At 41.0% G+C, this 15,899-nt stretch overlaps 1 protein-coding gene across 1 annotated transcript in view; it reads left to right on the top strand.

Annotated features, from left to right (window-relative positions):
- Positions 1–15,899, top strand: part of stk32a (serine/threonine kinase 32A) — a 150,327-nt gene that overhangs the window by 118,084 nt on the left and 16,344 nt on the right. The window contains exons 8-9 of the mRNA XM_033978397.2: positions 5,595–5,711; positions 12,130–12,255. Coding sequence (XP_033834288.1) covers positions 5,595–5,711; positions 12,130–12,255 — 243 coding nt within the window. The remainder of the gene's footprint in view (positions 1–5,594; positions 5,712–12,129; positions 12,256–15,899) is intronic.

Below are 15,899 nucleotides of genomic sequence, written 5' to 3'. Positions count from 1 at the left end.
TCTTGGAGATAAGCAGGCGCTGGACGCGGAGGACCTTAAATACCTCTATGAAATATACTTACTTCTCTCCTTGACCCCAAAGTCTTTCGCATTATGGAGCAAAATGACTGTTCTTATCTCGTGCTGAAGTTCTTATGTTTCACTCCCGTCCTGGCTGAAATGAGCAGAACTATATTCGTTTGACTCTGTGCGTGTAACCGTTTTCTTCTGGTCGGGGTCTTACTGTGCTGAAATGGTAGAAACTATAATGGTAAACATCTGGAAGGTCTCCGCCAAGGCACTGGTCCCATCTCGCGATCGTCTAGTCCTAGTGCCCACACCTCAGAGGTATTTACATTCATTTATATTTCATGAGTAGGTCTTATATTACACGAAATTGACTGTTGTGGGGTTTATTCACACATGTTTATTTCTTTATTATTGGTCTGTAACGTCTCCAAAGCTCAAAACGCTCTGTTCCACCTTGTGATGTCATGAAGTGGTAGTTTTCACGTTAATAGCTTCTTTTTTTAACCTTTAGTTCAGTACAGATTGACAATTCCAGAGCTGAAATGATCCAAATGATTCTAGAAGTGAAGGTGTGTGGAGTTTAAAACCACAGCGGAGCACTTCCTGTATCGCCACACGATGACATCACAAGGTGGAACAGAGTGTTTTCAGTTTGAGAGAAGAAGAACTCAGGCCTAAATGTGCAGGGTTTGTGTGTTAAACTTGCGTGAATGAAACAAAACACAACTCCAGGTGTGTTTGCGGCGAGGAAACATTAGAACAGATCAGAAAATAGTGTAACATGGGCCTTTTAATAATAATAATAATATATAAAATTGACCCACTTTGCACATTTTTATGGTAAATTATCCCATAAAAACAGTCCAGTAGCGAGCTTAAAACCTTTATAGTCGTGTCTGCCCCCTTCCTTTGTCACACGAGCAGAGCCGTAACAAGCAGGGGGCCCGTCCGGGATTTGAACCCGGGATCTGTCATCAGAAACAAACCCTTAGACCAGGGGTGTCCAAACTGTCCAAAAAAGACGGCCAGATCTGGTGATGTGAAAATGTTTGGGGGCCTGATCATTCTTTGAACCATTAATATTAAATGGAAATATTTATTTATTTATTTATTTTACTTTTTATTGCAAATGGCTTTCACCTTTCAGAACAAAATGAATAAAAAAAAAAAAGTAAACATTTAAACTGTGGCTTTGAAAATCACAATAAAATAAATTCATTGAGATTTTACAATTTATTCACCTCAGAAGGCGACAAATAACCTGCACTAATGTGAAACTGAGGTCTGGACTGTAGTAAATAAACCAGGCCTGGCTCAAAGACGGTGGGTTTGATGCACAAAATGTCACACAGGTGAGAGTCAGACATGTCCTCGTACAGTTCTTGTTCAAGTTCATAAACAAGAACGTCTTCTCACACAAATATAACCAAACAAACATTTTCTTAGCAAAGGTTCAAATTTCTTTAAACCTGTTTTTATCCAATTGGCGATAAACCTCAGCGACCTTGAACATGTGTATTTTACGTTGGTCGACAGACGGGCCACACATAATTATTTTTATTCCAGAGGCTGTGGACCAGTGGAAATTTGTACACGGGCCGCAATTTGCCCCCAGGCCGGACTTTAGACGATGTTTCAATCAATCAAACTTTATTTATAGAGCCCTTTACGACACTCAACGTGACCAAAGTGCTTTCCAATAAAAACAACATAATATAGGAACATTCAAAACATTAAACAGTAAAATGAAAAGTAGTTTTAAAAGTCAGTTTGAATAAATATTTGGATCTGTGGCAAATCAGGGGTAAGTTTGTTCAATGTCTGGGCCCAGCGACATAGAAAGCCCCATCACCCCAGCGTTTTACCACAAATTTATCACAATTTTCTCCAAAAAATCTTAATTAATTTGTAATACCTGTAGTTTAGACCTTTACACAAGCTTTGTATTAGTTTAATAGTCCAACTGTATAAGCAGCTCTTGAGGTCGAAATACGTCTGCTGTGTGCTATATACATCTAATTATAAAATGTTTTCTCGTCAGATAATCATGCTAGCTGTTGTTAGCGTCACCGTGATCACAAAACTCCGATTCCGCCTCTGAAAGTTGTGAAAAGTGCTTATAAACTCATTGTGGTGAATACTTAGGATGCTCAGATTGTAAAAAGGTGAGGAATAACTTGAGATCACTGCAAACCAAATGAACTACTTATAGTTTTTTTCACGTACGGCGCCTTTAATAATCCCAGATGTGCATAAAATGTGCAAATGACAAACGTGATATTAAAAAAAAGCACTTGCAAACAAACAAAATCAAACATTTCCCAGAATAGTTTGATCTTTAGGACTAATAGATGGGGAGGTTTTGGTGCATCGTTTTCTCTCCTCTCCAAAAGCCAAGTGCGGGACTTTAAAAATGTCAAAACTATCGGCTCGTTTAAATGTATTTTTCTATGAATCAGTTTTATTTCTAGAGCCTATTTTCCTTATGCTGTCTCTGCCCGACTCGCCCACACATTATGAGCTCGGACGCCAACGCTGTCCAGGTCCAAGCGACTCAGCAGCTCCGCACAACCATCAGTCACTGTCCTGTAGTTTAGCGTCAGATAACTCGCTGGGAACACAATAGGCCCTACACACAGAAATGAAGAAAAAATACAATAAAAAATACACAAAAAATACACAAAAAATACACAATAAAATAAAAATAAATAAATAAATAAATAAAATAAATTAAATAAATTAAATAAATTAAATAAATAATAATAATAATAATAATAATAATAATAATAATAGTAATAATAATAATAATAATAATAATAATGATAATATACAAAATCATGCCTACCAGACGAAAGGGAAAAAAAAAAAAGATTATAGATATGATGTGATTTTCAAACTGTGGTGCAGGAACCAAAAGTGGTACACCTCATACATTTTACCCATTTTTTATCTTGATTTACTCTTGTTATTTAAAGACCACATATTACGTAAAATCCTTTTCTAAACATTTAACCATGCCATAACAACATTCCAGTACTCAGAGTTTCAGTATTTTGTTTGATTCATGCGTGTTTGAGTATTGCATTGTCTTCAGTTCATGTTTGAGTGCTTAGAAAATTTCTGTTAACACCTATCACCTATCTCCGCCCACTGCTCTGTACTTGTTATTATTACGACCCTGTTTCTATTGTTTAGTCATTGTAAATCATTGCAGTTTACAGTGAGCTCAGTGTAAAATTCACATCCACACGTTATAGGTGTTATAAAAAACACGTACTACATCTTTATCTGATGAAGACCTGGTTTAATCCTAGTTTAATTCCTGGTTTATTCTTGGATCAACAAAGAAATACAAAGAAGAAGACCTTTAAAGGGCCTGTACTCATTTTTTTTTTTACATGTATTTGAGCCATAGATCTCACAATAAACAGGAAATAGACAGACTTGGCTTATTTCCTGTTTCCTGTCAGCTGTTGCCGAGCGTCAGTGCGTCAACAATATGACTTTACTACATAGGAAGTTATGATTAAAAAAAACTAACTACAAAAACAAAAAAAAACACAACTTAAAAATACATAAATAGCTGCAAATGTTCTGTCATTTTAGACTTTAAAATATGAAGAAAAAAAATTATAAATTGATATTTTTGGAGGACATGTTGGTTGTTGAACTACGTTGTCATGGTTACTAAACACACTATCATTGACTGTAGAAAGAAGTGGACTAAGTGAGTTTGACGTCACCCACGGCGTTCGGCTCAAGTCAAATGAAGCTCGTTGAGGCCAGGGCAGTTATAGCGGCCAATCTGGAGCCAATTTCCATGTTTGGAATTTCAACCGCAAGTATCATAGCAACCAAAGAGCCAATCCGGAGCGAGGCTGTTGAAGCTAACACCCCAGGGAGCGGGCGCTAAGCAACACTGTCAATCAAACCTGTTGCTAACGTTAGCGGGAAAAGAAGTCTCCTGATTTGTCTGTTATTAATGTTCATATCTTGATTTATAGACACAAAAGCGAAATAAAAACACCGGGATCACGTAGAGCGTTAATACGAACATTTAAGACCAAAATGACGAGTCTGACAGCAGCAGATACAGAGAGAGGAGCGATAGTTTTTCAATGTGGCTAGCGTGTTAGCTATGTCCATTTATATAAACAGTCTATGGTTCAGAGCTGCATGTTTTAATCCTGGTTTAGGCCTAGTTTACGCCTGGTTAGCGGCTAGCCTAGTCCAAGCTTAGACCTGGTTTAGTTCTGGTTTAGTTTTGCTGCGTTAGTCCTGGTTTAGGCCTAGTTTACGCCTGGTTAGCGGCTAGCCTAGTCCAAGCTTAGACCTGGTTTAGTTCCAGTTTAGTTTAGCTGCGTTAGTCCTGGTTTAGGCCTAGTTTTCTGATGGCTAACTCAGCACTGAATACCTTGCTTACTCATTAGCTTTCCGTTTCCGTTTCGTTGTAAAATCTGTCATTGGTTAAATTTTAAGTCGATTTTTTGATATTGTGACAAACCAGTGCCACGTTTATATCAGATTCGTCCTGTAAATGAATAGAGATGAGCAGATTCAAGTTGTTTTGATCCATTTTTCTGTTTTTTTTTCTTGTTTTTCATTCTGGAGTAGATGACTAAATCTATTGAAAACACAGCACTCGTCTCCTCTGAGCTCTGAGTGGTCAAAATACACTCGAACAGAATGCCTTTTGTTTTCCTCTCGCTAAAACACTACAGCGTTAAGGGCGTCATCGTAAATTTAAGTACGCATAAACATGAGCCGCATGGTTTTTCTGATGAAGAGGATGCCGCTTACTCGTCTCCATGGTGATGTGTTTCCTGGATTGTCTGGATTGATCCACAATGCAGCATTAAACTTATCCGGCGCGTGTTTATTTAAAATTTTGTCTTAAAGGGTTAAAGGTCACATATTTAGAGTAATTTCTGATCTATTTTATAACGTTTCCTCGTTAAAAACAAACCTGGAGTTGTGTTTTGTTCCATTCACACATGTTCAACACACGAACCTGCATATTTAGCCGGATTTCATTTCTCGCACTGAAAACACTCTGCTCCACCTTGTGATGTCATCATGTGGTAATACAGGAAGTGCTCCACTGTGTTTTTAAACTCCACACAGCTTCATTTCTAGAATCATTTTGATGATTTCATTTCTCAATCTCTACTGAAACCGAAGCTAAAAATGTAGCAGTTAGCTCGAAAATTACAACTTCATGACATCACAAGGTGGAACAGAGCATTTTGAGCTTTGGAGATGTAGACAGACGCACGATAAAGTGTTACTCAAACATGTGTGAATGAAACAAAACACAACTCCAAGTGTGTTTTTTGATAATTATGATGTAAGTCTCCAAAAAACACATGATACTTCTCAGACTAAAGTACTAAAAATGTTTAAATTCACATAGAAATTGATTTATACGTAGAGTTTTAGACGAGTTAATGTCCTGGTTTAGTCCTCTAGATCTGATTTTTAGATGTAAAATACAATAAAAAAAAACATTTGACGATAATATTTATAATAATAAACTTTTGAACATATTTTTCTTAGAGTAATGAGCATATTTTTCTTTTTTCCAGAGACCATATGTGATGAGGTCCAACACTCCGGCCAGTGAGATCCTTCAGACCTTCCACAAAGTCCACCCCAGTTACCCGGCCGCCTGGTCCCTGGAGATGAAGTCCCTGCTCAGAAAGGTACAACAAACAGTTAAATCTATACAAAACACACAAAAAAAACAAAAAAAATCACACCAAAACCTGAACCAATGTTGTCTGTTTCCATATTTTACCTTAAATTTTTGCTATAAAATTGATGCACTTTGTCCATAAAGCTTGGAGATGTTATTGCCTTGCCTGGAATGTTCCGCAGTATGACATTAAACATATGTATCACCATGGAGACAAGCAGGTGATGCCGCTGGGCGAGGTTTACAGGTCTGATCTGGCAAGAGGTGAATCCACTCACGGCAATGAATACACACAACTGAATAAATGTGAGATAGATTCCAGGCAGAGCGATATCATCTCCATGGAGATGGAAAAGTTACATAGTGCACCTTTAATTTGACCAAAAAGCTACAGCGTTCAGCTTTAATTTTACCATGTGGTCATGAAATGATTGTTAGATGACAAAAGAAAGATCTCTAAACGCTGGTTTATAGTTCAACACATTGATATTTACACATTGAGAAAAGATTGAAACAATAGGGTCAGTTTATTATAGCACGTCTGTTCTTGCTAACTATGCTAACGCTTGAGACGCAGACTGTACGTGATGGTGTTATTGTCGTTTTTGTGATGGTGTTATTGTCGTTTTAGTGATGGTGTTATTGTGATGCTCTTATTGGGATGGCGTTATTCTGATGCCGTATTGTCATTTTTGTGATGGCGTTATTGCGATGCCGTTATTCTGAAGGCGTTATTGGGATGGCGTTATTCTGATGGTGTGATTGTCGTTTTTTGTGACGGTGTTATTGGGTGTTATTGTCGTTTTTGTGATGGTGTGATTGTTGTTTTTGTGATGACGTTATTGTCGTTTTTGTGATAGTATTATTCTGATGGCGTTAGTGTGATGCCGTTATTCTGATGCCATTATTGTCGTGTTTGTGACGCCATTATTGCGCGGAGACCATTTCACTGCGAACACAAGAAAAAACCTCCCACGACTCGAAAACGTCAAGGGACAAAGGAGAAAAAGAGTTTGAAAAGACACCATTTTGTGAGTGTGGACAGCCCTGATTCAACAGACACGTCCCTTTAAGACTCTGTACAGAAAGTGTCTTTGTGCGACGTTCACCTATTCAAAAGTCGACAATGTTCAAAATGCAATTACTCGGGCTATGGCGGCTAACGCTGAAATATCTGAATGAAAAAGGTAATACAATGCGTCATCGTTTTTACTTTAGAAGACCATTGTTACGCTGATTTGCACATTCATAAAATTATAATGGTAATTAGAACGTAGGTTACACTGAAGAAAGGACGGTCTTAAAGTAAAAATGGGTTTAGGTTTGACAGAATAAGTGCAACAAGATGTTTTTTAGTCTCTGTGGAATATGACTTGTTTCACCGAGTCCGTGCGCTCAAAACAAGGTTATTACACTCAATTCAAGCGACTTATTTTGAGGTGCACTGTGTCGAGGGTTCAGAACGTGCTTGTCTCCATGGAGATGCTACCAAATCACCTGAAATTATCCGTAGTATTGCATTAAACCGCGCAATGTCAAGGCTAAGCTACGGATCATTTTATTTTAATGTCTTTTTATGAAGATTTAAGAGGAGGATATTATGGAAAATTTACTTTTTGGAGCGTTCTACCATGTTCCAACACGCCCGAATACAAAACTATACACTACAACTTAACAAACCTGGCACGATGTGGAGTAGTTTCATTAGCGAAGTGCAGAGCGATGCTGTGAGAGCGCTCTGAAGGGGGAGAGCAAAGAACAGGGAGACTCATAACGTCAAAAATAAAACTGAAACTCATTGTTGGCCATTGTTAATACGTTGTTTTGGGTGAATATAGCATTTTCAAAACAATAAAAGGTGATGTCAGAATGTTCGTTTCTGGCGTCAAACAGGACCAAGAGTCTGAAACATAAATTCAGAAGTGTTTTAATGAGTTCCACACGGGTAAAGAACGGTGACTCAACTCTACAGACTCGGGGTACAGGTTTACCAGAGTTTATTGCAAACAGGAGGATGTGAATGCTGGTCGGAGGAGCTAGGAGTTAGCACGAAGCTGGGTCGGAGGCTGAGGTGCACGTGGATCCAAGAAACGGGATCACGGAGGATAAACTGATGAGAAAACTGAAGGATAGCGTGAAGGATGACTTGTAGAAACGGAGGAAGATGACATTAAGGGTGACTCGACGATCCGGCAGCCTCTGTAGCCATCCCCAGCCCCTTTTGTACTCACAAGGTGCTCGATTGCTCACGGGCTGCAGGTTTGTAGCGGGCGGCGCCAGAGTCTCCGCCCAGGTTCAGACTCAGACACAGAAGCGAAGAGGAAAGAGCACAGAACACACAGACAGGGATTGTAACAGTAGACAGTACAGAACACATAAAAAAACAAAAAACAAATCCTGACAAAAGGACAGGAAGAGAGTCCTCAGATGTTCACGCTGACAACTTTTACAGTGTCTCTCAGTGTATTTGTGTGCGAGGCGTGTCCTCTTCTGTTCTGCACGACGTTACGCATCAAGAAACTTTAGGCAAAGTCGAACAAGGTGAGTGTTTTACAGCCCCGTCAGAGCGTGGGAGTCGCACTTTACCCAGAGCAGCTACAGATGAGAAATGTGGCGTTAACCTAAATGACCAGAACATAGCTGTTATCTTACTGTCCGCACGTCCTCGAAAGTCCTCGCTGGTCTACGTGGCGTCTTACCTTAGCGTTCGTAAATGAAGATACCAGTTTGATGTAGCGCTGCACTGCGAGAAAAATACCTTATAATAACATGATCTAAATATGTTATAAGTTAGTAATTACTACCAGATAAAGGTGTAATTTTCCCTTTTTAACAGTTACGTTGAAGAAATGCAGGCTATACTTTTATATTAATGCCATACTGTGGAAAAAATAGCAATCTTAAATGAACATTATGACCAGGAACCATCTTACATTTGTTTTCTTCGTCGTATAAAAACGGTTTATTTATGTGTTTACTTTTGTTCGACATGTTCTTGATTATTTTATATGTTTATTGGTCTTTTCAGACAGAGCCTCAAACCCGCTATATTTTAATGAACAGCTTTCGACTCCGGCTTTTCGTTTCGTTGAGCAATTAAAACGGTGCATCTTAACGAGCGCTCCTCCTCTGCGTCGCTCGCAAACAGACCGGTTGTTGTTACCCCCCGTGAGCAGCTCCGGTTTGAAGAGTCGTCCATCAGTATTCAGAGCAGAGAGCCGTTGTCATCGCTAAGGTGACCACTCGCTCCGACACGTTTTGTATTTATGCAGCGGAGGAGTCTTGTACTGAGACGTTACGGCACGATAACGTCCACGATTTTAAGTTTGCGGAGTGTTTTTATTTCCAAACTGCATAAGTATTTCTCATTTTCAGGCTAAAATACCAACGCAGTTTTATTTCTATCCTTTCAAACGCCTTTTTTTCCTTTTTTTAATGAAATATTGACTTGGCAGGTTATAGTTTGCTGTAGAGTTCTGACATTAATAACTTGGCAAATTTAAGGAAAGTTTTAGACTTTGTTTTATAGGGTCACGAAGTACAGTCATTAAAACATTACATCGCTTACGTTACATCCTTATGTTACGTCGCTTACGTTACGTCGCTTACGTTACATCGCCTAGGAACCATGACGGCAGCTGACTAATAAGCTATACGTTAAAAATGGACTCGTAAATAATTAGTTTGTTCTTTTTATTATTTGTTATGGCAGAAGTGTGCGGTGAGGTGAGTCTGGACCTGCCTGCTCCGCGACCCGGCCCCGGATAAAGTGGAATAAAATGGCTGTTATTTTTATTTAAATGCGTATCCCGAACCGGACGACAAATCCGTAGTAGTCGCGGACTCCGTTTTCTCCCACAGAAGAAGACACGCACGGTACATGATGGGTTATAAATGCGCTCATTTATAACCCATCGACGTAAGTCCGCTCGGATGCACCCTTCGTTCACGGCCGATCTCCATGGAAACGCAGGCCCTGTTGCGCCAGAAGTGACATAAATGCCCTTCAAATGCAACCGATGAAGTGTGCAACCGTCGAATCGAGACACGGCAGCAGTGTGGAGAATCATTATAACTCCTATACTATTATTATCAACGAACCGCGTAAACAAATACTTTTAAACTTGATTTTAAACGTTGAAATCATTACATATATATATTATTTCGTTTCGTATCCCAAATTACACTGAGGGTACAGCAACGTCGCCCGAAATCTGCTTAAACTCGCTCGAAAACCATGCATTCTTACTAAGACTGGGGTCACCTCTCCACAGATGTGACCTGTAACATGACCTGGCGTCGTCACTCGCTTCCGTCGCCACTGAGTTAAGTTTAAAGCTCTACTGCGGAACACACTAGACCGACATACAAGCCCAAAAGATCTCCCAAGATTGTTTTGTCATTCATGAGTTTGCACTTCCCGTTACATGGCGACATTTCCAGGACGGTTGATTATTATTGTTACTGTTTGTTGATTGTCGTGGCAACCGTGCAAACTTTTGATCGCTCTGAAAGCCGCGGATGCAGCGCTGTGGGATGTTCTTCTTTGCGTTTCGTCTCGTCCCTGATCCACTGCAGTCAAACTGTTGCATTGCTTCGTGCCCAGACTCCTCTCGTCTCATTGGTATTCCTCGCACATCAGAGAGCGGGGCTGGTGGTGTAGCTAAAGGTTTGTGTGGGAGAGATAGGAGCCGCAAATAAGACGCCAGACGTAAAGACAATACAGTATCGCACGAGACGCGGCGGATTGGATGCGCTTTTCCACGTGGGATTAGCTAAAATAAACTGATTAAAAGGAGTCGTAATCAGTCGAGCGTCGCATCTAACGTAAGCGAAGTTGAATACGTGCGGTTTCTTTTGATACCCGGTGTGTCCTGAGCGTAGACTGTTAATATAAATGGACATAGCTAACGTGCTAGCTGCTGCGTTCCAAATAGGAAGTGATTACGGGCGCGCTTCCAGCTCCGTTCACTCCGGCTCCGATTCACTTTCACTGGAAAATTGTCGCTCCCGTCTCTGTAACTGCTGCCGTCAGACTCGTCATTTTGGTCTTAAATGTTCGTCTACACGATCCTGGGGTTTTTATTTCGCTATTGCGTCTTTAAATCAACTTATAAACATTAATAACAGACAAATTAGGCGACTTCTTTCACTGAAGTCACTCCCGCTAGCGTTAGCAACAGGTTTGATTGACAGCGTCGCTAGCTGTCCTCTCACTGTTGATTGAAGCAGAGTTGCGGGTGGGAAGGGGCGTTACCTTCAACAGCGTCGCTCTGGATTGGCTCTTTGGTTGCTATGATACTCACAAATATGCAACTTGGCTCCAAATTAGCCGCTATAACCGCTAGCGTTGACGAGCTTCATTTGACTGAACGCTGTGGGTGACGTCGCACTCACTTAGTCCACTTCTTTATACAGTCTACGGTCCCAAAACACCGCGATAGAAAGTCATTTCGCAGTCCCTTATTAAAAACGAATTAAGTAAAATATTTTATTTCTGGAAATTTACCAAAATCAAGTGTTTAGAGATTTTAACCAAGCCATAGTCCCCTCAAAACGTACTCACCCGAAGTCGTTTTTGGACTGATTCGTGCATGTTTGAATAATCTTTAATCACTTATTTTCAAGACGCCATTTTGCCGATCAACTCACATTTTCACCGCCACCGTTTTACGCCCAGATACAGTGTACAGTTATATAAAGAAGAAGCATTTTACGGAGCTAAATTATTCCCTGGTTGTGTTTTAAGATGGACTGGTGTGGGCAGAGTTGTGTTTTAGTTTTAGTTTTTCCTCAAGTGATGCAAGAAAGAACAAGCCTTTGTCTGTGTGAATGGTCACGTACGTTAGTTTTGCACAATATCTGTTCTTTAATGCGTCTTCAGTGAGCTTTGTTTAGCTTTAAAACAGATGACACAAGCCAAACACATACAAAACGATCAAACTCAAACATACTGCAGTGTGTTGTTTCCTGTTACTGCTTTTAATCCGAGATATTTAGCGAAGAACGATCACTTTTACTTCATTACTTTAGAATCTCTATGTAAAAATGGACATAACGGACAAGAAAAACCTAAGAATTCAACTAAAACAGGTTTCAAACATTACATTTTGACACATTACTCTTAAAAATAACACTGTTTTACTGGTCCTATTTGAGATTCCTTCTTCCAACTGTCCTCCGGCGTCTCTTTTTCGCTTCCCCCCTGCTTAAAATTCCCGTTGCATTGTATTAACATCCACTGAGCGGCGCCGACGAGGGGGATTCTGCCTTGAATCAAACATGTTTCATCATCTCTCTTCTCTCCTCTGCCCTCTAAACTTCTTTACCTCCTCACCCCTGTACTTCCTCGTTCCCAGACGCTCCGATCGTCATGGCGACCTCTCTAACAAACTCACTCACGTCTGTAATCCTCGTTTGTGCAGCTGCTGTGCGTCGACGTGCAGAAGAGGATTTCGTGTCTGGCCGAGCTGCAGGACCTGGACTACATGTCGGACGTGAACTGGGACGCGGTGCTCGGGAAACAGCTCCCCCCCGGGTTCATCCCCAACGTGAGAGAAAGCACATTTTTTTTAAGTTAAATCGCCTGTATCTGACTTGTTTTGTGTCTTTCTTGACTATATCTATGTTGTATAAGCAGCTCTTGAGGTCAAAATAAGTCTGTGTACTGTCTGCAACTAACTATAAACCGTTTATTGTCCAAGAATCCTGGTTGTGGCTTCTGAAAGTTGTGAAAAGCACTTATAAATAGTTCAGTTTTTCATCTATTTAAGACGTCTGTGTAATCCCGCAGTCGTCCAGGTCGGATCCGTAGCAAAAGACGAAATCGTTGTAGGAGCGAAGACGTTTCCCCGCTCATCCAAGTCGCTATTTAAGACAGTAAAGATCAGATACAACTTCTATAGTAAGGCCTCTAATAAAAAATAAAGTTTATTTCACTTCAAAAATGGACGACAAGCCAAAATTTTAGATAGTTTGGTGCATGTTATTGTAAATTTGTTGTTTAAAAATGGGAAATATATGTCAGAATATGTCGAGAGCATAGACTGTTTATATAAATGGACATAGCTAACATGCTAGCCGCCGCGTTCCAAACAGGAAGTGATCATGTGCGCACTTCCGGCTCCATTGACTCTGGCTCCAATTCACTTTCTATTGATAAACTGTGTCCTCTCTCTGTACCTGCTGCTGTCAGACTCGTCATTTTGGTCTTAAATGTTTGTATTAACCCGCTGTTTTTATTTTGCTGTTGTGTTCGTAAATCAAAATGTTACGATCCGTTCCCAGGGGATGAAAGGAAGTAACACAACCCACATCGTAAAAGGGTAAATGTAAATAATAAGCGGCTTTTTAGTTGTGAATTAAACGTGAAGGTTGCGAAGTGAAGTGACGAGAAATTAGAATTACACAGCAAAGCTAAATAACGACAGACGAGGCTCAACGAGTTCAAACCGGTACAAAATAAATGACAAAAGCCAATCAAGGAATTCGAGTTACGATCAAAAACCAAAGGCCGCGTCGGGCAGGAGTGCGGCACTGGAAGGTACTGGACAAAGCAGACGCCGCCTGGCCAAGTTACGGGTCAGATCTACGGAGAGATGACCTCACGTACAGTAAAAAATAAGCGTTTTTAGAACATTTTTGGATCAACGCCGCGTCATTCCAATTCCAAATGAGTTATACTTCCTCGTCTAAATCAAAAATATTACAGGTTACATACTAAAGATGCACAGTGTAACGTTTTTGGAGGGTTCGCCATCTTCTTGTCTCCATGGAGATAGCAGATGATACCACCTGGTCAAGTTACAGGTCAGATCTACGGAGAGATGACCTCACGTATAGTAAAAATGTACGTTTTTATAACATTTTTTTGGGATATTTTTGACGTTTAATGCCATACTGTGGAGCATTTCCCGCAAAAAAAAGTAACATCCCTATGTAGACAAGCAGGTATCAGATCACCCACCAGAAAAGTTTCATGGTGCACCTTTAAAAATCCAAATGGTAAATGACTTTTAACGTTTAATATCTCGTCCTAAGAGATCTACAACTTTTAAGGAGCGTAATTACCGTGAAGAACATTTAATTTAGCCAATGTTTGGATATTCCCACAGCTTATTCTCTAAAAGGCACAAAAGAGCGTTTCTGTCCATTCTTTGTCTGTGCACAGTGCCCCCTGCTGGTGCGTCCGTGCAGCACAGGACACATAATTCTTAAAAGGGGCAGTCTCGGCCCATCTCGTGTCTAATGAGCTGGGACATAATGTGTGTGCTGTCCTACATCTGCTGTGGCTCTATACATTATTCTGACAAACTGACTCCATACGTCCACTGAAGAAGCAGACGCACACGCAGGGGATTGTGGGTAACTCAGCGGGGGAAGTTATGAGCTGAAAATGTGCGCTTAAAGGGGATGTGCCTCAGTTTTGTTCATGAGTTTGGCCATTTTGCCCCAGAACCCCCTTTTTTTGCAACTTGTAAACTCCCAGAACCAGGAAGTGCACCGTTATACTAGCTGTTTATTTGCTTAAAACTTTGCTTTGGCCTTTAAAAAGTTAAAAATAAATGAATAAATGAAAATAATTAGGATGTTAGCAAAATTTTAGCAAAGCAAGGACCACGACAAACACATTTTTTTCATTATTTTAAGAATGTAAAATACTATATAACTTTTCTGGTGGAGGGTCTGTCGCCTGCTCGTCTCCATGGCGATGCTGGTTGTATTATCTGGAATGTTCCACAGTATTGTATTGAACTAATCTATCTCACATTTACTCAGTGACATGTTTTTGTTGAAGTTTAAACATCCTATATTACACAAAACTGACTCTTGTAGCTTTAATTCATGTTCTAATGTCGTTTCCTCTTCAAAAACAGACCTGGAGCTGTGTTTTGTTTCATTCGCACATGTTTGAGTCACACTTTATTATTAGTCCGTTACATCTCCAAAGCTCAAAATGCTCTGTTCCACCTTGTGATGTCATGAAGTGGTAGTTTTCAAATTAATCTACCTTTTTTACCTTTAGTTCAGTAGATTGTCAATTCCAGAGCTGAAATGATCCAAATGATTCTAGAAGTGAAGGTGTGTGGAGTTTAAAAACACAGCGGAGCACTTCCTGTATCACCACATGATGACATCACAAGGTGGAACAGAGTGTTTTCAGTTTGAGAAAAGAACTTGTGTGTTAAACATGTGTGAATGAAACAAAACACAACTCCAGGTTTGTTTGTGACGAGGAAACAACTTTATACCAGGTCAGAAAATGGTGTAATATGGGCCCTTTAATGCCGTATTGTGGAACATTCCAGGCAGACTTCACAGTTTGAATGGCAGATGCTGTGACCTCTCCAGTGTGGAGCGGCTCAGAGCAGAGACAGAGTTTGGGACACGGTGGATCTGATGTCGCAGTTGTTTTGTGGTAATGTCCATGACGACGATTAATGTCAGAGCTGAGGCCGCGAGCGAAATAAACACAGAATAATGAGAGAAGAGAGAGCGACGGAGAGGAGGAGGAGAGACTGAAGCAACAGCACAGAGGGACGGAGAGGAGGAGAGAGAGAGACTGAAGCAACAGCACAGAGGGAGGGAGAGGAGGAGGAGAGAGAGAGACTGAAGCAACACCACAGAGGGAGGGAGAGGAGGAGAGAGAGAGACTGAAGCAACAGCACAGAGGAAGGGAGAGGAGGAGAGAGAGAGACTGAAGCAACAGCACAGAGGGAGGGAGAGGAAGAGAGAGAGAGACTGAAGCAACAGCACAGAGGGAGGGAGAGGAGGAGAGAGAGAGACTGAAGCAACAGCACAGAGGGAGGGAGAGGAGGAGAGAGAGAGACTGAAGCAACAGCACAGAGGGAGGGAGAGGAGGAGAGAGAGAGAGACTGAAGCAACAGCACAGAGGGGGGTTCACCTGACAGAGCAGAGGGAGGGAGAGGAGGAGAGAGGAGTGAGAGAGAGGGGGGGGTGTGAGGGAGAAAGAGGAGGAGTGAGAGAGGTGGAGTGAGAGAGAGAGAGAGGGGGGGGTGTGAGGGAGAGAGAGGAGTGAGAGGGAGAGAGGGGCAGTGAGAGAGAGGGGGGAGTGAGGGAGAGAGAGGGGAGTGAGAGAGAGGGGGGGAGTGAGGGAGAGAGAGGGGGGGTGAGGGAGTGGAGAGAGAGAGGGGGTGAGAGGGAGGGGAAGTGAGAGGGAGAAGGGGTGAGGTGT

This window comes from Periophthalmus magnuspinnatus, chromosome 14 (genome assembly GCF_009829125.3).
Source record: "Periophthalmus magnuspinnatus isolate fPerMag1 chromosome 14, fPerMag1.2.pri, whole genome shotgun sequence".
In the NCBI taxonomy this organism is placed as follows: domain Eukaryota; kingdom Metazoa; phylum Chordata; class Actinopteri; order Gobiiformes; family Gobiidae; genus Periophthalmus; species Periophthalmus magnuspinnatus.
This window is presented reverse-complemented; position numbering and strand designations above follow the sequence as displayed.